The 16,029-nt window shown below is 39.6% G+C and overlaps 1 protein-coding gene across 1 annotated transcript in view; it reads left to right on the top strand.

Annotated features, from left to right (window-relative positions):
• ctdp1 (CTD (carboxy-terminal domain, RNA polymerase II, polypeptide A) phosphatase, subunit 1) overlaps window positions 1-12,681 on the top strand; it is a 31,593-nt gene extending 18,912 nt beyond the window's left edge. The window contains exon 13 of the mRNA XM_068747373.1: window positions 12,283-12,681. Within this exon, the coding sequence (XP_068603474.1) occupies window positions 12,283-12,463 (181 nt within the window). The 3' untranslated portion in view covers window positions 12,464-12,681. The remainder of the gene's footprint in view (window positions 1-12,282) is intronic.
• The last annotated feature ends 3,348 nt before the right edge of the window (window positions 12,682-16,029 follow it).

Genomic DNA, 16,029 nt, shown 5'->3' on the forward strand with positions numbered 1-16,029 from the left:
AAAATACGTACATGTGAATTTGATGACGGTGGCGATCACATTTCATCAGCCAATCAGAAAAGATGCATACTGAAATGATAAAAACTTTGAAAACACCATCCTATAATCAAACTGTACGATTGGAACCAGAGTGAGCATTTGTGAAAAGGATGCCCTTAAAACATAAAATATCCCATGACTGAAACCTCTGTTCATCCATTTGTCAACCGTAAAACCAAGGGTTGAATAAATGCTGTTAGCAAGCTTTAAAGGAGAGGATTGTTTATGATAGCTAGACATTGTCAGCCTTAATTAGCACGCCTGCTCATTGTCGTTATTTAAATGGGTAGATAAACACAACAATTACTATTGGAAGCTTTATATCTACCAGAACATTTATTATCTTATAATGGAAGTACTATCTGTGCTGACCCTAGAAAAAAAGTACTATTTGGGCTCCGTCCAGGCAGTCCTGGCTCAAACATTGCTTATAATGTCTTAGCTAAGTGTTTTAGACCATCACTTTAAATGAGATCTTAGACAAGGTGCATGACTTTCTTTATTTAAGGAATCGTTAGGTTTATGCATTCCTTCCATGGGCTTTGACTCTAGTTGAGACAATTTGACAGTGGTGATTGTTTTATGTAAATTAGTTGCACCACCAAACCAAACAAATATGAGCTTGCCTCAGTGCAGGATTATTCTGGACCTGAAAGCCAAACAACATAGTCCTTCAGTTTAATGCTTAGTGGACATTTGGTGCCAAGTGATGCATTCACTGCCACCATCAGTGTCAGTATCGGCAAGTTCAGCTGATTAAGTGACTGTTTGTGATTGTTTTAAATGAATTAATTTGTCACACCACTATTGTTTTTGAGTCCAATACATTCTCTTATTTCTATTCTCTTAATGGTTGCATCCACTCGCTGCTCAAACATGTCTGCTGTTATCTACGCTCATCCTTTTTAATTTCCTGTGTGATGCAGGTTATTTCAGATGCTCCCGTTTCCCGCATCATGTGCCTCGCCAGTGCTTTTATTCCACAGTGAAAATGAAGTGGGAAGCTGGTAATCCCGAGTGGGCGTGTTATCGTAGCATCTTTAGAGTGGAGGCGATTGAAGATGCAAATGTACCGGTATTGTAAAGTTTTCCAGTCAGACAGCAGTGTATGAAATTCAAGAAACGCAGTATGCAGTACCTTGTTTTGCCATCTTTTTCTGGAGGTTCTTTGAACCTGTAATTGCTGTGCTGTGCACTTTTATGTGGGTCCACCAATGTTCCGGGTTTAGTCCTAAGAGTGTCTTTTGTAGAAAATCCAACCCATGCAGTTTTCTAAAACTTCTGGTAGAAAGCATTCAAACTATCCAGGTAATAATGACGGTGCCTCGCCACCTACTGCCTGAGAGTAGGTCTTTAAGCGCCAAATTGTGTCTTTTCATTAATCAAAGGATAGAGGTATGGCAGAGCAGATGAGCATGAAGTCCTGTCTTCCCTTTTGACTGCTTCCACTGTACAATATCAAAGAGGTGCTTCAGTCTGAAGGATGATTAAACATGAATAAAATCCAGAGCGACAAAATGTCCTGGAACTATCATGAAGTTAAAAGAAGTTTTCCCTCATTACTTTACTTGGCTTCTCGAGCTACCTCAGTCCTTTTCCTTCAAGGTGGGCTGCAGCAAAATAGTTTTGATTCGGTCTATTTAAGGGTCTACTTTTCTTACATTTTGAAGATTTGCAATCCTAATCCACTCTTGCCTGCCTTGGTTTCTTCACGTTAAAAGGTTTTGGGTAAGCCGAAAGGAGCTGCCTGTGAATATTTCCAGTTTCCAGGGCATTAGTCGAGAGCTGTTCACTATTGGTTCTCTGTCTCTCTTGACCTCAATCTCTTTCTCTTAATCTCTCCAAACCCACCCTCCATGGGAGCATGAGAGTTTTATGTTTGTGTTTAATTGTATTTAAAATTTGTGAGTTGCACAATTCATTTATAACTCAAGAATGTTAATAACTCGGCTGCGACTCGCATTCTCCCTTCAGTGGATTGTAACAAATTAACATTATTTTTCTTTCATCCATATTGTTTGATTCTTACAAATCAGATCAACGTTGCGACTTCATAAAAGGAAATATACTATAGACGACAGTTTTAAGTGGCCTTAATGTTCTGTTGTGTAAATCTTTCTCTTCCCTTTTGTGCCTCTGATGGTTGATGTGGAGGCTTTTCTTAAGTCACATGTTAGTTGCCCAGTAACAAGTACCCTGGGAAATGTTCCACATAATGGTGCATGTCCTTTTTTCTAAGAGGACGTTAGAAAAAACGTCCTCTTAGCAATAAACTTGAAGCATTTAGAAATGGATTAAAACAAATAGGCCACCGTTAAATAAAAGGGAACTCAGCACAGCGTTAGATGCTTCCTGCAGCACTATAGTAGATCCAGGGCAGCGCAGCTGTATGTACTGCTGATTTAGCAGTATTCGTGGTCCAGTAGGTCTCAGTGAGCTGTCAGAGCTCTGACATCAATTTTTCTGCATATCGACCTCCCGTTTGCATTCATTTGGTCACTGCATTCCTTGTGGCCTGACCTGCTCTCCAGGGCATTATGCAGTTCTTTTTTTTCCCCTTGCAAATACTTACAGTAGCCAAAGCTCTGATTTGTTTTATTATTTTATATTCAGTAAGCTTTATGAATCTCTTACTTTCACTCTGTTTAAAGGTTCTATTAGTTGTCATCAGATTTTTAGCACAAACGCGTGTTTTGGTCATTAGCATTTACAATAACATTGTGTTCAGGATTGTGTTTGGAATTGTTGAGCCGCTGTTCTTAAAGCAGGGAAATATGATGAATGGAATTTCTGCCTTAAAATTCAATTCAAATCTATGAGCAAGATGTTCAGAGTGAGCCTCGACATGGTTATAGGTGACGTTAATGAAATATGGTGTAGAGCTGTTGTCAACAAAAGAAAATCTTTATTAACCGATCTTACTTTTCCACCAGTGGATTCAAGGTGGCTTCTCAGCAATAATAAGCAGATGGTGCCAGTTTGGCTCTGGAGCGCTCTTCCTCTTTCACATGCAAATCCATTCTGCACACTCTACCTCTTTGCCCCTCCTGGATTTACCCCAAACCAAACAGATTACTTTAAGTACCGTAGTCAAAAACAGGGGTTTACCTCAGGTTATGTGTTATAAAGCTGAAATATCCACTCAATCTTCCATCTGCACTGCAGCTCCTTGTCCATATTCATTCATTTGTAGACATCACTTAACGTACTGACACTGCAGGCTGTTTTGTGTCTGTGAATTCTATCAACTATCGCTCCTATTATTTTAAATGTATTGTCTCTCATGGTGCCATGTTTGCTACATTTCCTGTGAAGGATCTATTTCAATCAGCGAGTGCAGCCTCTCATTCTCGCCACCTGAGATTCAATTTGTCATCAAACTTTACAAGCACTTTCATTCCACGAAAGTTCCTGTTTGCTCTTTGAGAACCAGATGCATTAGTCCTTTGAATATGATCACATGTTTTCCTCTTTCCTTTCTCATCCATCTCCTTTACCAGTTACGTTACACAGGAGCATACCTATTCCTTAACCTATTCTTTAATTACTTTAAATGTCCAAAGCTAGCCTGCCCCAACGATAAATAGCAGCATACTACCTTGGGCCTATTGAACCTGTCGCACACACACCACACTGGTTGTTGATTCGCTGTCTGCAACATTAAGGACAGTTTTGCGTTTTAAGCTTAGTTGAGTTTTGGCAGAAGCAAACCCAGAAAAAATATTCCAATCACAGAGCGGAAAATAAATGATAAAGAAGAATTAGAAAGGGACAAACATAAACATGATGTTCATAATGACAAAAAAAAAAGAAAAGTGTTTTCCTCCCATCCTAGAGGAGATTTAAGCCACAAATGAGCTGAGGCTATAGCTGTTAACATTAGAATACACTGTTCAGTGGTGTGACACTTCCTGTTGCTATCTAATGGGTTCTCTGCGTGGCTTCTCTATATAGCCGAATTGGCTCATCAGCAGTGTTATTCCTGGTAGCATGTGACAAGATGCTAGCTCTATCTGACATGCAAACCCGGTACCCGCTTTTACTGTCAGGAGAGAGACAGAGGCTCTCTGAGTGAAGCAAGAAAATGAGTTTTTATGACGAGCGCAGCCATTTCGATCTCCGTTAGCGGAGGTTTATGTCTTCGCCTTAATGGCTCTTGGGAGAGCGTAACTTACCTTACTGAAACACAGAACCAACTGTATGTTGAACCAAATGTTGTAACACATGTAACATAGTGTATTGTATTGATAAAATGGCGGTCAAATCGTCTTTATTTTTATTACTCAAAAAAGGCAAACGTACAGTAGAGCCATGAAGGCGTAATTGGTACTTTAATGGTCGCTGGTAGGAAAAACATCAGTGTTTTTCCTATCACAATTGTTACACAGAGCTACTACAGTAGTTCCACCAGTTCAGTTCAACAGTAGTGTTGTTTAAGATTTAAAATATAAGTGATTATATTATACTATGTGATATTCAAGTACATTTTGATTCCATAAAACTTGGTGCGTATCCTTAAACCCACTCCCTGTTATGTTACTGCTTTCTATCTGTCATCGTGCAGACATGAAACAATCAGTGTTGTTTGCCTGCATGAACCTTGACCACCCACCAGAACTCAAATTTCCCTAATTAAATAGTAGACGCTCTCACACAGTCAGAGTTCCACACTGTGAACTTTTCTCCACGATGTATTTGTGCAGCTACTGCGGATTACCACCCTTGACATTCATCACCTCATTAAATTCCAATGCAACTGACCCCTCGTGGCGCAGCCAATGCCACTTCAGCTGATTTTATTTGCCCAAGCATTGAGTCTCTGCTTCTATAGAAAATGTAAATCCTTATTCCGGGTAGACATTCATTTGGGAAAAAGTGCTGTTAGCTAGATGTGTGAAATGCTCACAAACATAATATACAACACGCACACCGACTGCTGATTATGCTTCTATGGCTCTGTGAAAACATCAGTCTTGGTTATAAAACCTGAACTAAAGTTTTATATTATTAACTAACTATGAACTGTCCCCCCCTCTTCCTGGATTGCTTTGCTCTTTTGTGTTACCCCAGAAGTATTTATATTTTACTGGCTTTTAAGTTGCGGCGCCGAAGCCCTGCGTTTTACTTGCTATTAACAGGAAGTCTTTTATATAGGCTTCTTGTTGTCATTAACTGTAAAATCTCAGTTCCTGCACAGACTATTTTATAGCAATTACTAGCTGCAGTATGCAATTTCTTTAAGTTAACAATAATCACATGCTTGAACTCCTGCAAGGTCTTTTAAATCGCAGGTGTGGTACAGAAACGTTAACATGAGATGTATTCCTGCTATCTGGACAGGGAATAGTTCACTCTTTTTTGCTGGAGTAGATGATGGGATCTTTAAATGGGGAGATAAGGCAGTTTTTTTTGTTTTTATCACTGTTGTAAGTTCAACTCCATGAGCTTTCCAATTAGAACATCGGCCCCCGAGGGCCCTATTGTGGGTAACTGTTAGTAAGTATTGGCTGATACCCTGAAGACTCTCGTAGTGGCATCTTTCAGTGATTTATTTTTTTATATGTATATTATTATAATACCTTTCTTTAGCATGGGAGGATTCAATATGTATGTAATGATTGCATTGCTTTTACAGTGGTGCCAGTATTTATATGAACAAATTATACAAATGTCCTGCATTACGACAAATCTTAAGTGACTGATTATATCAGCTATAATGCATTATAAGGAATTGGAAGAAACTGCACAGTAGGAGTCGTAAGGAAAGTTCTTCCTGTTGGTTCTCGCACAGTGACAGGTCATGGTATTTTAAGACGTGCACTCCAGACGAGGCACGCCGAGTTGTTTTTCCTGCATTTGCTTTGCACTCTCATTGGTTCTTTCCGCCTCTCTGCCGTTTCTTTCACTGCTGCCGCTACCTTTCCCCGATGCTTCCAAAGATGGTATTGATGTTATTCACATTTAACACAATAATAAATGACTAATGCCATTCACACAGCCCATCGTATTCGTACTCCGTTGCACAGTCTGCCCAATCAGTGTCTGACATTGATTGTCTCATTTGCTGGATTGCCCGTCGCCAAACTAAGATCATCGCTGTGGTATCGTGTAGCTATACGACACTGTTAATGTGTTGCGGGGGAAGCATTTGAAAGCCTTGTTTCTCCTCGTGGACTTGATCAAATCCATCAATCTGACTCAAGTGTTGCTAGTCTGATGGGGAAGCATGGCAACTGACTCTCAGAGGTGCTTTGAAAGATGCCAAATGCAGGAAAGGAGGATTCTGCATGTAAACACGGGTTTAAAGCATGTTGACAGCCTTGTTCCACAGCCCCGTGTGAGCGCCCTGAATCCAATCATTAGCGTTTCATAGCTGAGCAGTGCTGACAACCTGCAAAATTATTCTTGTGCTCCATGTCCCTGATAAAACTTGCCCAGCAGCAAGAGACCGGGCCAGGCTTTGAGGAATAGAAATGCTTACTCAGCTTTTTCCACCTATATGAAAAGAGGAGGGAGGAGAAATATGTTATTAGAAACCTGCAAGTGGTTTCTGACCCCAGGTTTTTCCCTCACAGCTAGTGGCTACAAGCTGGTGATCCATGCAGGTTCTCGAGTTATGCTCTTGGTTTGAGCTCACCATGAGGCATCTTAGGAGGGAATTTTGGCCTCATAAAAGCTATTGTTCTTCACCATCTGTCCTGTGTACAGACGGTATGGTTTTTGGCAAGTCACAGTCGCTTTAAATATTAATTTCCTCTATTTTGTTATGTCTGTTTCTTGGTCCACATGACAGACTGAATACCCAGAATAACTTTTGACGTCCTCAGACAAGCCTTTTTACATTTCAGAACGTCATAACTGGGGTGTATGAGAACAGTCCCTTTACAAAGTGCAATTTTTCATCAAGAAAAAGAGGCGTCCGAAGTTCTCATCCAGAAGTGTGATATCCAGGGAAACTGGACTGGCTTTAAGGCATTTCCACTGATCATTCAAAAGGCTTCTTCTCAGATGTGCCACAAATCCCTGGAAGTATGATATTCAGTCCAGTACATAAAAGGATCTGTCCTGACTGAGCAGTCTGACTTGAAACCAAAACATTTGTGTGCTTCTTTTCCTTCAGGTAGTTGTGTTAAATAAGTTATGTAACCGTACGATTGATGAGGTGCCATCAGGACTAAATACAGTATAAAGTGTTTTCTGTTTCATGCCAAATCACATCAAAAGAAATATCTTGGCCATTGTTGCCGGTCTTCAAGTGATTGAGAGCTGTAGATTCCAAAACCAAGGAAGCTGATGGGGATTTTATTTTTTAAAGAAATGTAAAACCTCTGCAAGTTTCTACCGATCAACTCCGCTGTTTTTCTTACTCTTGGCGAGAGATTGAAAATTCTGTTTTATGTCGGATCGACCGACATTATGCCTCAGCAGGCACCCTGATTCACCGTGGAATAGATCTAAATATTAAAGCTGCACCTCGACATTATAATGACCTCACTCCCACTCTTTGAAATCAAGAAAAACCTTGAGGAGTCGAGATGCATCGTAAAGCTTTTTGTTGTAATACATAGCAGTACTTTTTTTATGCTAATTTCGGTTTTAAGGTGCCCTGAAGCGACACAAACATTTCATGTTGAACAATCAAGAGCATTTGGTTATCTCCATCAGTACCTTATTCTTAAATTGAAAGAGAATTCAGAAAATATAAATAGCTGCTTTCTTGCCGTGAGTCAGATGAGATTGAGGACCATGTTTATGTCTGAAAGAAATGTGTTTTAACAGAATAATTACAATGGTAAGCTTGGCTTTGTACAAAAAAAAGAAAACAAGTAAGAATCTTAATACTGACCAAGGCATAAATACATATTCTTTACGGAACCCTCAAATATTTGTTTTGAAACGTTGTTTTTCCAGCCTATCCATCCTTCCTCTTCCCGGCAGACTGCCCTTTGTTTTGATGACATCATCCTTCATGTCGTCTGTGTACACAGCTTAACTATTAACTTTCTTACTTTTCAGAGTAGCTGGTCTGAGCATATCCACATGAAATCACGCTCTTAATCAAGGAACAAACGTATGAATCAAGTCATGCGTATTCGCTCTGCTGGTACACATTTATTGTGTGTGTGTATGTGATACTGCTATAGTCAGGGTTTCTAGTCCAATTAAGGGCACGTCTAAAAAGCAGATAAAATCCAGATCCATAGACTACGCTGCATCTCACCTCCCGTCATTGTCGTCCTGCTTGAGCAGGCTTTCATGTTTGGGAAGGTGACGCAGACGACAGTTGTTTGCGTAGCTAGATGGAGTGCAAAGAGGGAAAACCCCAATGCTGATATTAATCTCAAATATTTTATGACCAAGAACAATGATTTAAAAAAAATAATTATTAAGTAGCTATGGAACTCGTCCAAACAGATCTATCATTAAGACTATCAAAAAGGTCAAGATTTTTCTGTCCTTCTTTTCTTGTGTCCTGCTTTTATATTTAGACTCGGAACCTTAGCAAACACCCATAGCACATTCAATTTAGCAGCTGATGCACCCCAAAGTCCTAAACTGGTGGAGATTAAATGTTAAAATGTATTTAGAAAAAAAATACTATCATTTACAATATTACCGGTAACTATAAATCAAGTAATAATACTAAATTATTATTACCTCGGACTAGGCAATATACTATGTTGCTTAGCATCATTCATTTTATATTCACTGCTGTGCATGAGTAATGTTTCAAGACCAGAAAAAAAAATTCAGAACCAGCCGCATACTGTTCTTCCCTCCCACAGAAAGCAGGTGGAGGCTCTCTGTAAGGCAAAGCCATAATCAACCAGCTGCTCCTCATCCCCGACTGCTGCTAAAGAGCAGTTACCTGCAGTTTGTATGATGCTGTTCCCATGAACACTGAATCTCCCCCCTGTCTGAAATGTTAGTCACAATGAACTTTAGAGCATGTGGCCTCAAATGCTTCGTCATAGTGCATTTCTATTTCTTGTTTCTTTGGCAAAACACTGTTCATGTTGCTTTTCCAACATCCCTGCAGCGCTTGTCCCTTTCATCCTCCAGTGTTCATAGCAAGATAATATACTGAGGCGCAGGGAAAGATAATGTCTGCATAAAAACTACCCTTTAACGGCTCTCCTTATCAGCCTACTGCACATGGAGCTGTTAAATGCATGAGGGGCAAGAGCAAATATATATATCCCTCTGCATTTGAAACATCTGCTGTAAACGAGATGGGTTCGTAGAGTATAAGTATCTAAACTCTCTACCTGTCTCTCAGAACTGGAGAAGCCTCTTGTATGAGAGGTGAAACGTCTTCGATCAAACTTGAGCAAGTCCAGTTGACTCTTCTTTTTTTGCTCATCATGATACAGTCATGTCCTTTGGGTCTTTTCCAGGCTAATTTTTCAAAGCAGTGGACCATTAACAGTAAAGATCTGATCTTCAACTCTGCAAAAAACAAGGTTTCGTCGAAGTGCTAATGGTTTATGCGTTCTTTAGTTCATTATCTCTTTTTCTCCAGTCTGTCCTTCTCTTTCACACTTAATTTCCCCCCAGTGGCATTTTACCTTCTCCTTTCCCTCAACCCCTCTTTTATTCCTCGCGCTAAATTGTCACTATTGCTATGAGCAGTCGCCTCCTCCTCATTTTTGTTTCCCTCCTTTCAGTCCTGGATTTCAGTCACAGCCTTTTTCTATATAAGGAATTGTTTCCACCATGCAGTCCAGTTTGATTCAGTTCAGTTTGCTGCACATTAGAACATTTTTGGTAACAATTTAAATGACACATACTGAGAAGGAATAGACACTTAACTGTGCACTATGAATGTGCTATCAAGAGAGACCGATGGGGGAAAAAAAGTGTGTGAATATGATGAATAGGAAAGGATCGGAGAAAATATTAGTTTGCATTGTCAGTCTGACAGGAATACCTACCTCTAAAAGTTCTTAACCCGACAGATCCCGACGGGTACATTTAGGTTTACCGTCTGATCAAATCAAATCTGTGGCTTAATATATTTACAGTGAGTTTCATACAGCTTTCAAGGGAACCATATTCAAAATACTTTAGTAAAAAATGTTTAATGCCGATCATCACCCTGCATCATTGTAAAGTAGTATTTGTATAACCTAATAAAACGTTTCCTTAATTATCCCATCTGATTTCTGCCTTGTGCGACTTTAAACATACAATCCCAACTAAAGGCAAATACGTTTTCCTGACGCTCCTCACTTGTATCACATACTTCATATCACTAATGCATCTCTAATGAAGTGTTTAGAGAAGGGGGAGCCCGGAGGCTGTTTGTTCACCGACCGTCAGGTGCTGTGTGTCATGTCCCATTGACACCCCTAACACGGTAATATACCTATAGATAATGGAGATAATAAATCTCAAGGACACTCATGATTTATTATCTTCTGCATTTTTACAGTTCCCTTTTGTTGGGGTCGCTGGGGGACAGATTTTTCTTTTATGCGGGAAGATAAGTTCAGATCACCTGAAGAGAGTTTGAAATGCAGGATTTCACTTTTTTTTTTTATGGTCCCAGGTTTGACTTTAACTGAGGTATATAAATAACAAGAACGCCACCCAATAATTACCACCTGACATTTCATTTGCACCTTTCCTCTTGTGTAATCGACAGCAGCTTGTGTGTTGTGGTTTTTCAGGGTTGCTGTACCCACTTCCCTGCAGGTTTCCGTTTTGGTCTGGTTCCTCTCACTGGGAAAAAGTCCAAACTTTCCTCTCCAACTTGAAAGTACATTGTAGGCCAATGTCCTCCGAAGTGGTGATAGCACATTGTCCTTTTTAGCCGCATCTTACATTGTACCGTACATTAAGAGAATTAAACGAAAGGGTTTATAAAGTCTCATTATGAGATCTTCTCTCTGCTATGGCATTGAACTTATTTATAGTATCAGAATACTTTAATAATCCCATGGGGAACGTATATAAGCAACAATGCATCATCGTTGTGACACAAACACAAGCCCTCATCCCATAGGGGTCCACACAGTCAGTGTCATGTCGTAGAGCTGCTTTGCTGAGTTGACGTCTGACCTTTAATGAACAAGCAGCCAGAACCCTCCTGCTGTGGGAGGAGGTTAGGGAGGCTGTCTGACAGGAGCGCATCCAAATGAGAGGGCTCCACATCACAGCTATTTCAGTCCCCTTCGGACGCCCGTTCAAAACCCCTGCACACCTCATTAGCATCAGGCTAATCCGACAGGATGTTGTTGAAAAGCTAAAATGGGAGTGCAAATAGGGATGGAGTGTCTCCAGCCACAAAGCAAAGGAAAGTTTAGCCATTTAGGAATGTTAGATTTCTCCTCCTCCTCCTTCTTCTTAATAATTATTATTACTCTGCTAATGATTTAAGAATTTCACCAGCATCTGAATGTTGTTGTTTTTGTTTTCAGTAGGATTATACAAAAAAGTTGGAACTACTTTTGAAACATTTCAAACTATATCCCTTTATAACCAAATGTACTTGTGTGTGACATGATTCACTTTCCCCCACTATCAAGAAAACATTGTGTGTTCATTTTGTCAGCCTTTCGTTCCCTTATTTAATTTATTCTTAGTTCTGTGTTGAATATATGTCTCTCTCTTTTTTCTTTTCTTATGTAGCGTTATCCTGTTTTTATTGACATTGAAATTAATTTTTACTTATTATTAGCCAAAGTATTTAAATCTTATTTTAGTCAAATAGGTATTTCACTTTTCAATTTACTTTCAGTCAGTGGAAAATGTTGACATTTTATTGTTGGCTTTTTTTACATAATATTTTTTAACCCATTTGTCACTTCAATCAAACCAAAACCCTTATTTTTGATAATTTTTGTTTTATTTCACTTCAGGTTTATCTGATAATGGGATGAATGAAGATGAAATAGTGCAGCATTGGTGTCTGGTTTGATTAGCAATTTAAGAAATGCATCCTGTCTTTAGCTTTTTCATCCAAGATGTATCCAGAACATTTGGAAGTACTGTATACTTGTTTTGAAGTTAAAAGCTCATTTTCCTAACGTTACAAAGCTGTTGAATTGTTATTTTCAGAAACAAAGCGAGTATAAAGTGAAGTCGCTCTTCGCTATGCCTTTTCATATTTGACTTTTTCTCAGGTTTGGTTCATCCAATCAATAAAACGTTAGTGTCCGTGACATTCATGTTTCAGGCAGTGAAGCAGAATAGAGGCATTCTGCTCTAGTTCTAAGTCATCTCTTCTTATCTCTGCAGGGGCCGCAAACGGAAACGTGATGAAGCCATGGAGGAGGAGGAAGATGATGTCAAGAGAGAAGACGCAGAGGCATCTGCTGATGAGTCTTCTAAAGACTCAAATGAGGAAGAGGGGGGCAGCAGCTCAGAGGCAGATGAAATGGCTGCCGCCATAGAGGCAGAACTCAATGACTTTATGTGATGTGAAAAATGAAGGGACTTTGATACAAGAGAAGAAAAAACTCAGTCCTAGTCTTCTTAACAGACGGTTAGAATTGTATTTTCTTGCTTTGGAATCAGTGAACTTGTGAGCGTTGCTGTAAGAAAGATGAATGTCCTGTACAGAAATGACTTGTGGCGGTGTAAATAAAGGCTTCGGTTTTTGTTATTATTTTTTTTGTAGTTGGTATATGGCATTTTTGAGACTTTGATGTTAACATTTTATTGTAAGATAAACTGTATGAGATTTGATCAAAATAAATAAATGATTTGCTTTACCTTTTTCTATTTCAATTTTTATATCGATAAGAGAGACGCCGTACATTTTGCTGGTTGTACATGCCAAAGAGTTTGGAATAAGTTTGCAGCTAAATTTTTTACTCTGACCTTCAGTTTTGTTTTTGGCTTTTGGCTTTGTCGGGGCGTATTAGAAACTAGGCTATGTGGACATTTTGAATGTTTTTGTTGTTTTTCTTGTTTTTCTTGAGTAACTTGTTCCTCATTTTGTTGTCGTCTTCTCTGTCGATGCACAACCGCTGTGGCTGAACATCACCTGTGTGATAAGTGTTGGCTCACCTTTCCCTTTGCAGCGTTCCGGACAAACACTCTGCTTATTTACGCTTGAGCCTTACACCTTACCCACATTGCCCACATTACCTCAGAGCAACATATTCCACCTTTAGTGCTATCTGACGATGCGGATCGTTTTCTGTCTGCCACGGATTTGAGGTTTATATTGTCAGTGAAGCTACGGATCCCTTCAATATCGATATATATTGTGACTTCCTAACGGCATCGGTCGGCATTCGCTCCCGATTGTCTCCTTGCGTCGTCGATTGCAGTGTCTGTGAATGCGTTAGCAAGAAAAATTGTAAAGCTGAAGTTAATGTTTCCCTCAAAACATATTAGCTGGTGTAGATGGGCTGTGTAAAAAAACAATACTATACAAAAGCGGCTGAATGAAATGTCAGATTTATGGTAATCTACTGAGGGAGGCAGGAACACTCATCAGGGTTCTTGCAGGTAATGGTGAGATTTGAGCAACAGACCCATGTGTCATAACACAGCTCAGTTGTTTCTATTGTTATAGGAACGTAAATCGACGGTCCTGGGAAGCAATTTATCCTGTGGCAGCCACCAAGAGGTAAACGCAAACGCTTCGGCGTCACGTTCCATAGGTAGAATGCAGGGAACGGGTATCAATATTAATAAAAACATATCACAAGATGCAAGTCAGAACATTTTGATAAGGTCAGCTGACCCGTTCAACCTTCCTGAGACGAGATGCTAATGCACTTAAATCTGTTAAGCACAAGCCCAAATGATTATCGTGCTGGTCTGTCAAAAAGGAGGGACAAACTCCAGCGTTCCAATCGGAGCTTGTTCATGCCGGCATCACGTCTCTGCAGCCAGGCTGGATGACTTTCCTGCATGCACTTTTCTAATGATTTCGGTGTACTCAAGATCAAATGCTTCCATCTCTGTTTTTTTTTTTTTTTCTCCAAACCAATAGCATGTGTTGCGCAACTGAAATGTTAGTTCAAGGTTGCTTCTGCTCAGTGTTTAGTGTCTTTCCTAAAGTCAGACCCACAGTTCTCTGTCTATTTGTTTTTTCTTGTTCAAAAGAGTGAATGGTCTTCCTTTTCATGCATTTAGGTTATCAAAATAAAGAACTGCCCTAAAGCTTGAAAAGAGATGTGTCTTAATCTCTGCCTAATACGTGAGTTACCCCCTATTTCATCTACTGCAACAGACAAAAAGACTGGTGCAGACTTTCATACATTAGAGGATGTTTTATCATGTACAGCTGATGTGTTAACTATGTTTAAATCCCTAAAGTCTAGGGAATGAAACTGGATTCAGTGCCGCTCTTTCATCGTGTACAAAGAATCTGAGATATCCAACATGCTCTATTTATTCTTTGTTGGTTTTTAAACATTTGCATCATAATGGTTGTGGCGCTGCGAGACTCCCACCAGAACACGGCACTCAGATAATGGGCTCCGTGTCATGAAAAACATACGAGCGCCCATTAGGCCCGCTTCCATCTTGCTGCCTAGGTTGATGTGTGTGCAGAGAATACACCGCCAACCTGCAAGGAACATCTTGTGTTTGTTTCTCATTATTACACAGAGACATTATTATGGCATCTCTACACACACAACTAGTCATCATCAGTTTGTAATTTCACATGCTGCAAGAATGGGAAAGAACACCAGCGGGTAAGAGCAAGTCATTTAGCAGTAAATGCATTGGGATGGTGTATTAAAAATCAGGTGGCACATAAAACTGAAAGATCTCTGAAATAAATCTCCTTGTGTGATGCCGACAACAGGACGGAGAAGGATACGTCCCAGTCATTAAGTTATAAATAAATAAATACATTTATATTCATCCTGATATATTCTCCAGTCAATCGCTGGCCAATCTTGGTTTGAGTCCACATTTGAATGCAGATATTTTATTGCTGTTTTGTTAATGATCCAGAACAGTAATTCTGGATCATACACCACGGGGGTCTTAAAACCCTTAAGTCCTGGTTTAAGGTAGGATGTAACCAAAAGTGTTCAAAAAGCCAAGAACCCACAAATCTGAACTGATATTTTCTGCCCTGTGCGAGGCCAGGTGTAATCATTTTTAGAGTGATTATTATGGCTGTCATTGGTGGAAAGGAACATCTGCAGTGTGCTGGGGATATATTCACCTCGGTAGCTGTCATGAGCGGTGGGTTCTGCACAAAAACATCAACGTGTCACCGAGAAACTCTAACGTACCACTAGATAATTCAAAATGCATTAGAAGATGCATGAGAGTTGTGAGCATTATTTTTATGGTGCAGCGAGTGCACTCCAATGTCCTCAAAAAGCAATCTCACAAAATGACAGGCAAGCAAAATAAAACGGGTGACGAGTGGCTCTGACTGTGTTGAGGTCAGCAAGGAAATTGTGTTTTGACTTCTGGAGACTTGAATGGATATTTCTGACTGCTTTTCTACCCCATGTTATAAGTACAGATTGGACACTTTACCCTCCCAGTATGTTTGAGTCGTTTTGAGAATAGAATTAATGACATTACAAAAACACATTTCTTTCATTCCTTTCCTGCATTGATGAATTAGTGTCTGTAGGGAAGACATTGCTAGATTTGCAACAATCACCATGACTGAATGTTTCTTCATAATTCCAGGCCATATTAATCTCACATGACGATCTGGCTTTAATCAGCCAATAGCTCTCTGGTCCTTTGCCTTTAAAGACTGAGAATATTAATCAAACTCTGACTCGTCAGGCTAATTTCCGTTCCTCCAGAAATACAGCTCTCACTAATACCCAGAGTATTTTTGTCCATTTCTATTTTCTGTTTATGTGTCTTCTGTTATAGATTACTTTTGCCCTGGCAGGTTTATGTAATACCACTGAAGCTTTGAAAAATAAATAATGACTGAGGTTTCTGCAAAGAAAAATATGCATCTCAACTGGCATGTATGTTGTTTTTTTCTCACATTTGAATAAAAAAATATATATACAGTACAGTAGTAATTGTTTTAAG

Source organism: Brachionichthys hirsutus, chromosome 13, assembly GCF_040956055.1.
Source record: "Brachionichthys hirsutus isolate HB-005 chromosome 13, CSIRO-AGI_Bhir_v1, whole genome shotgun sequence".
Lineage (NCBI taxonomy): Eukaryota > Metazoa > Chordata > Actinopteri > Lophiiformes > Brachionichthyidae > Brachionichthys > Brachionichthys hirsutus.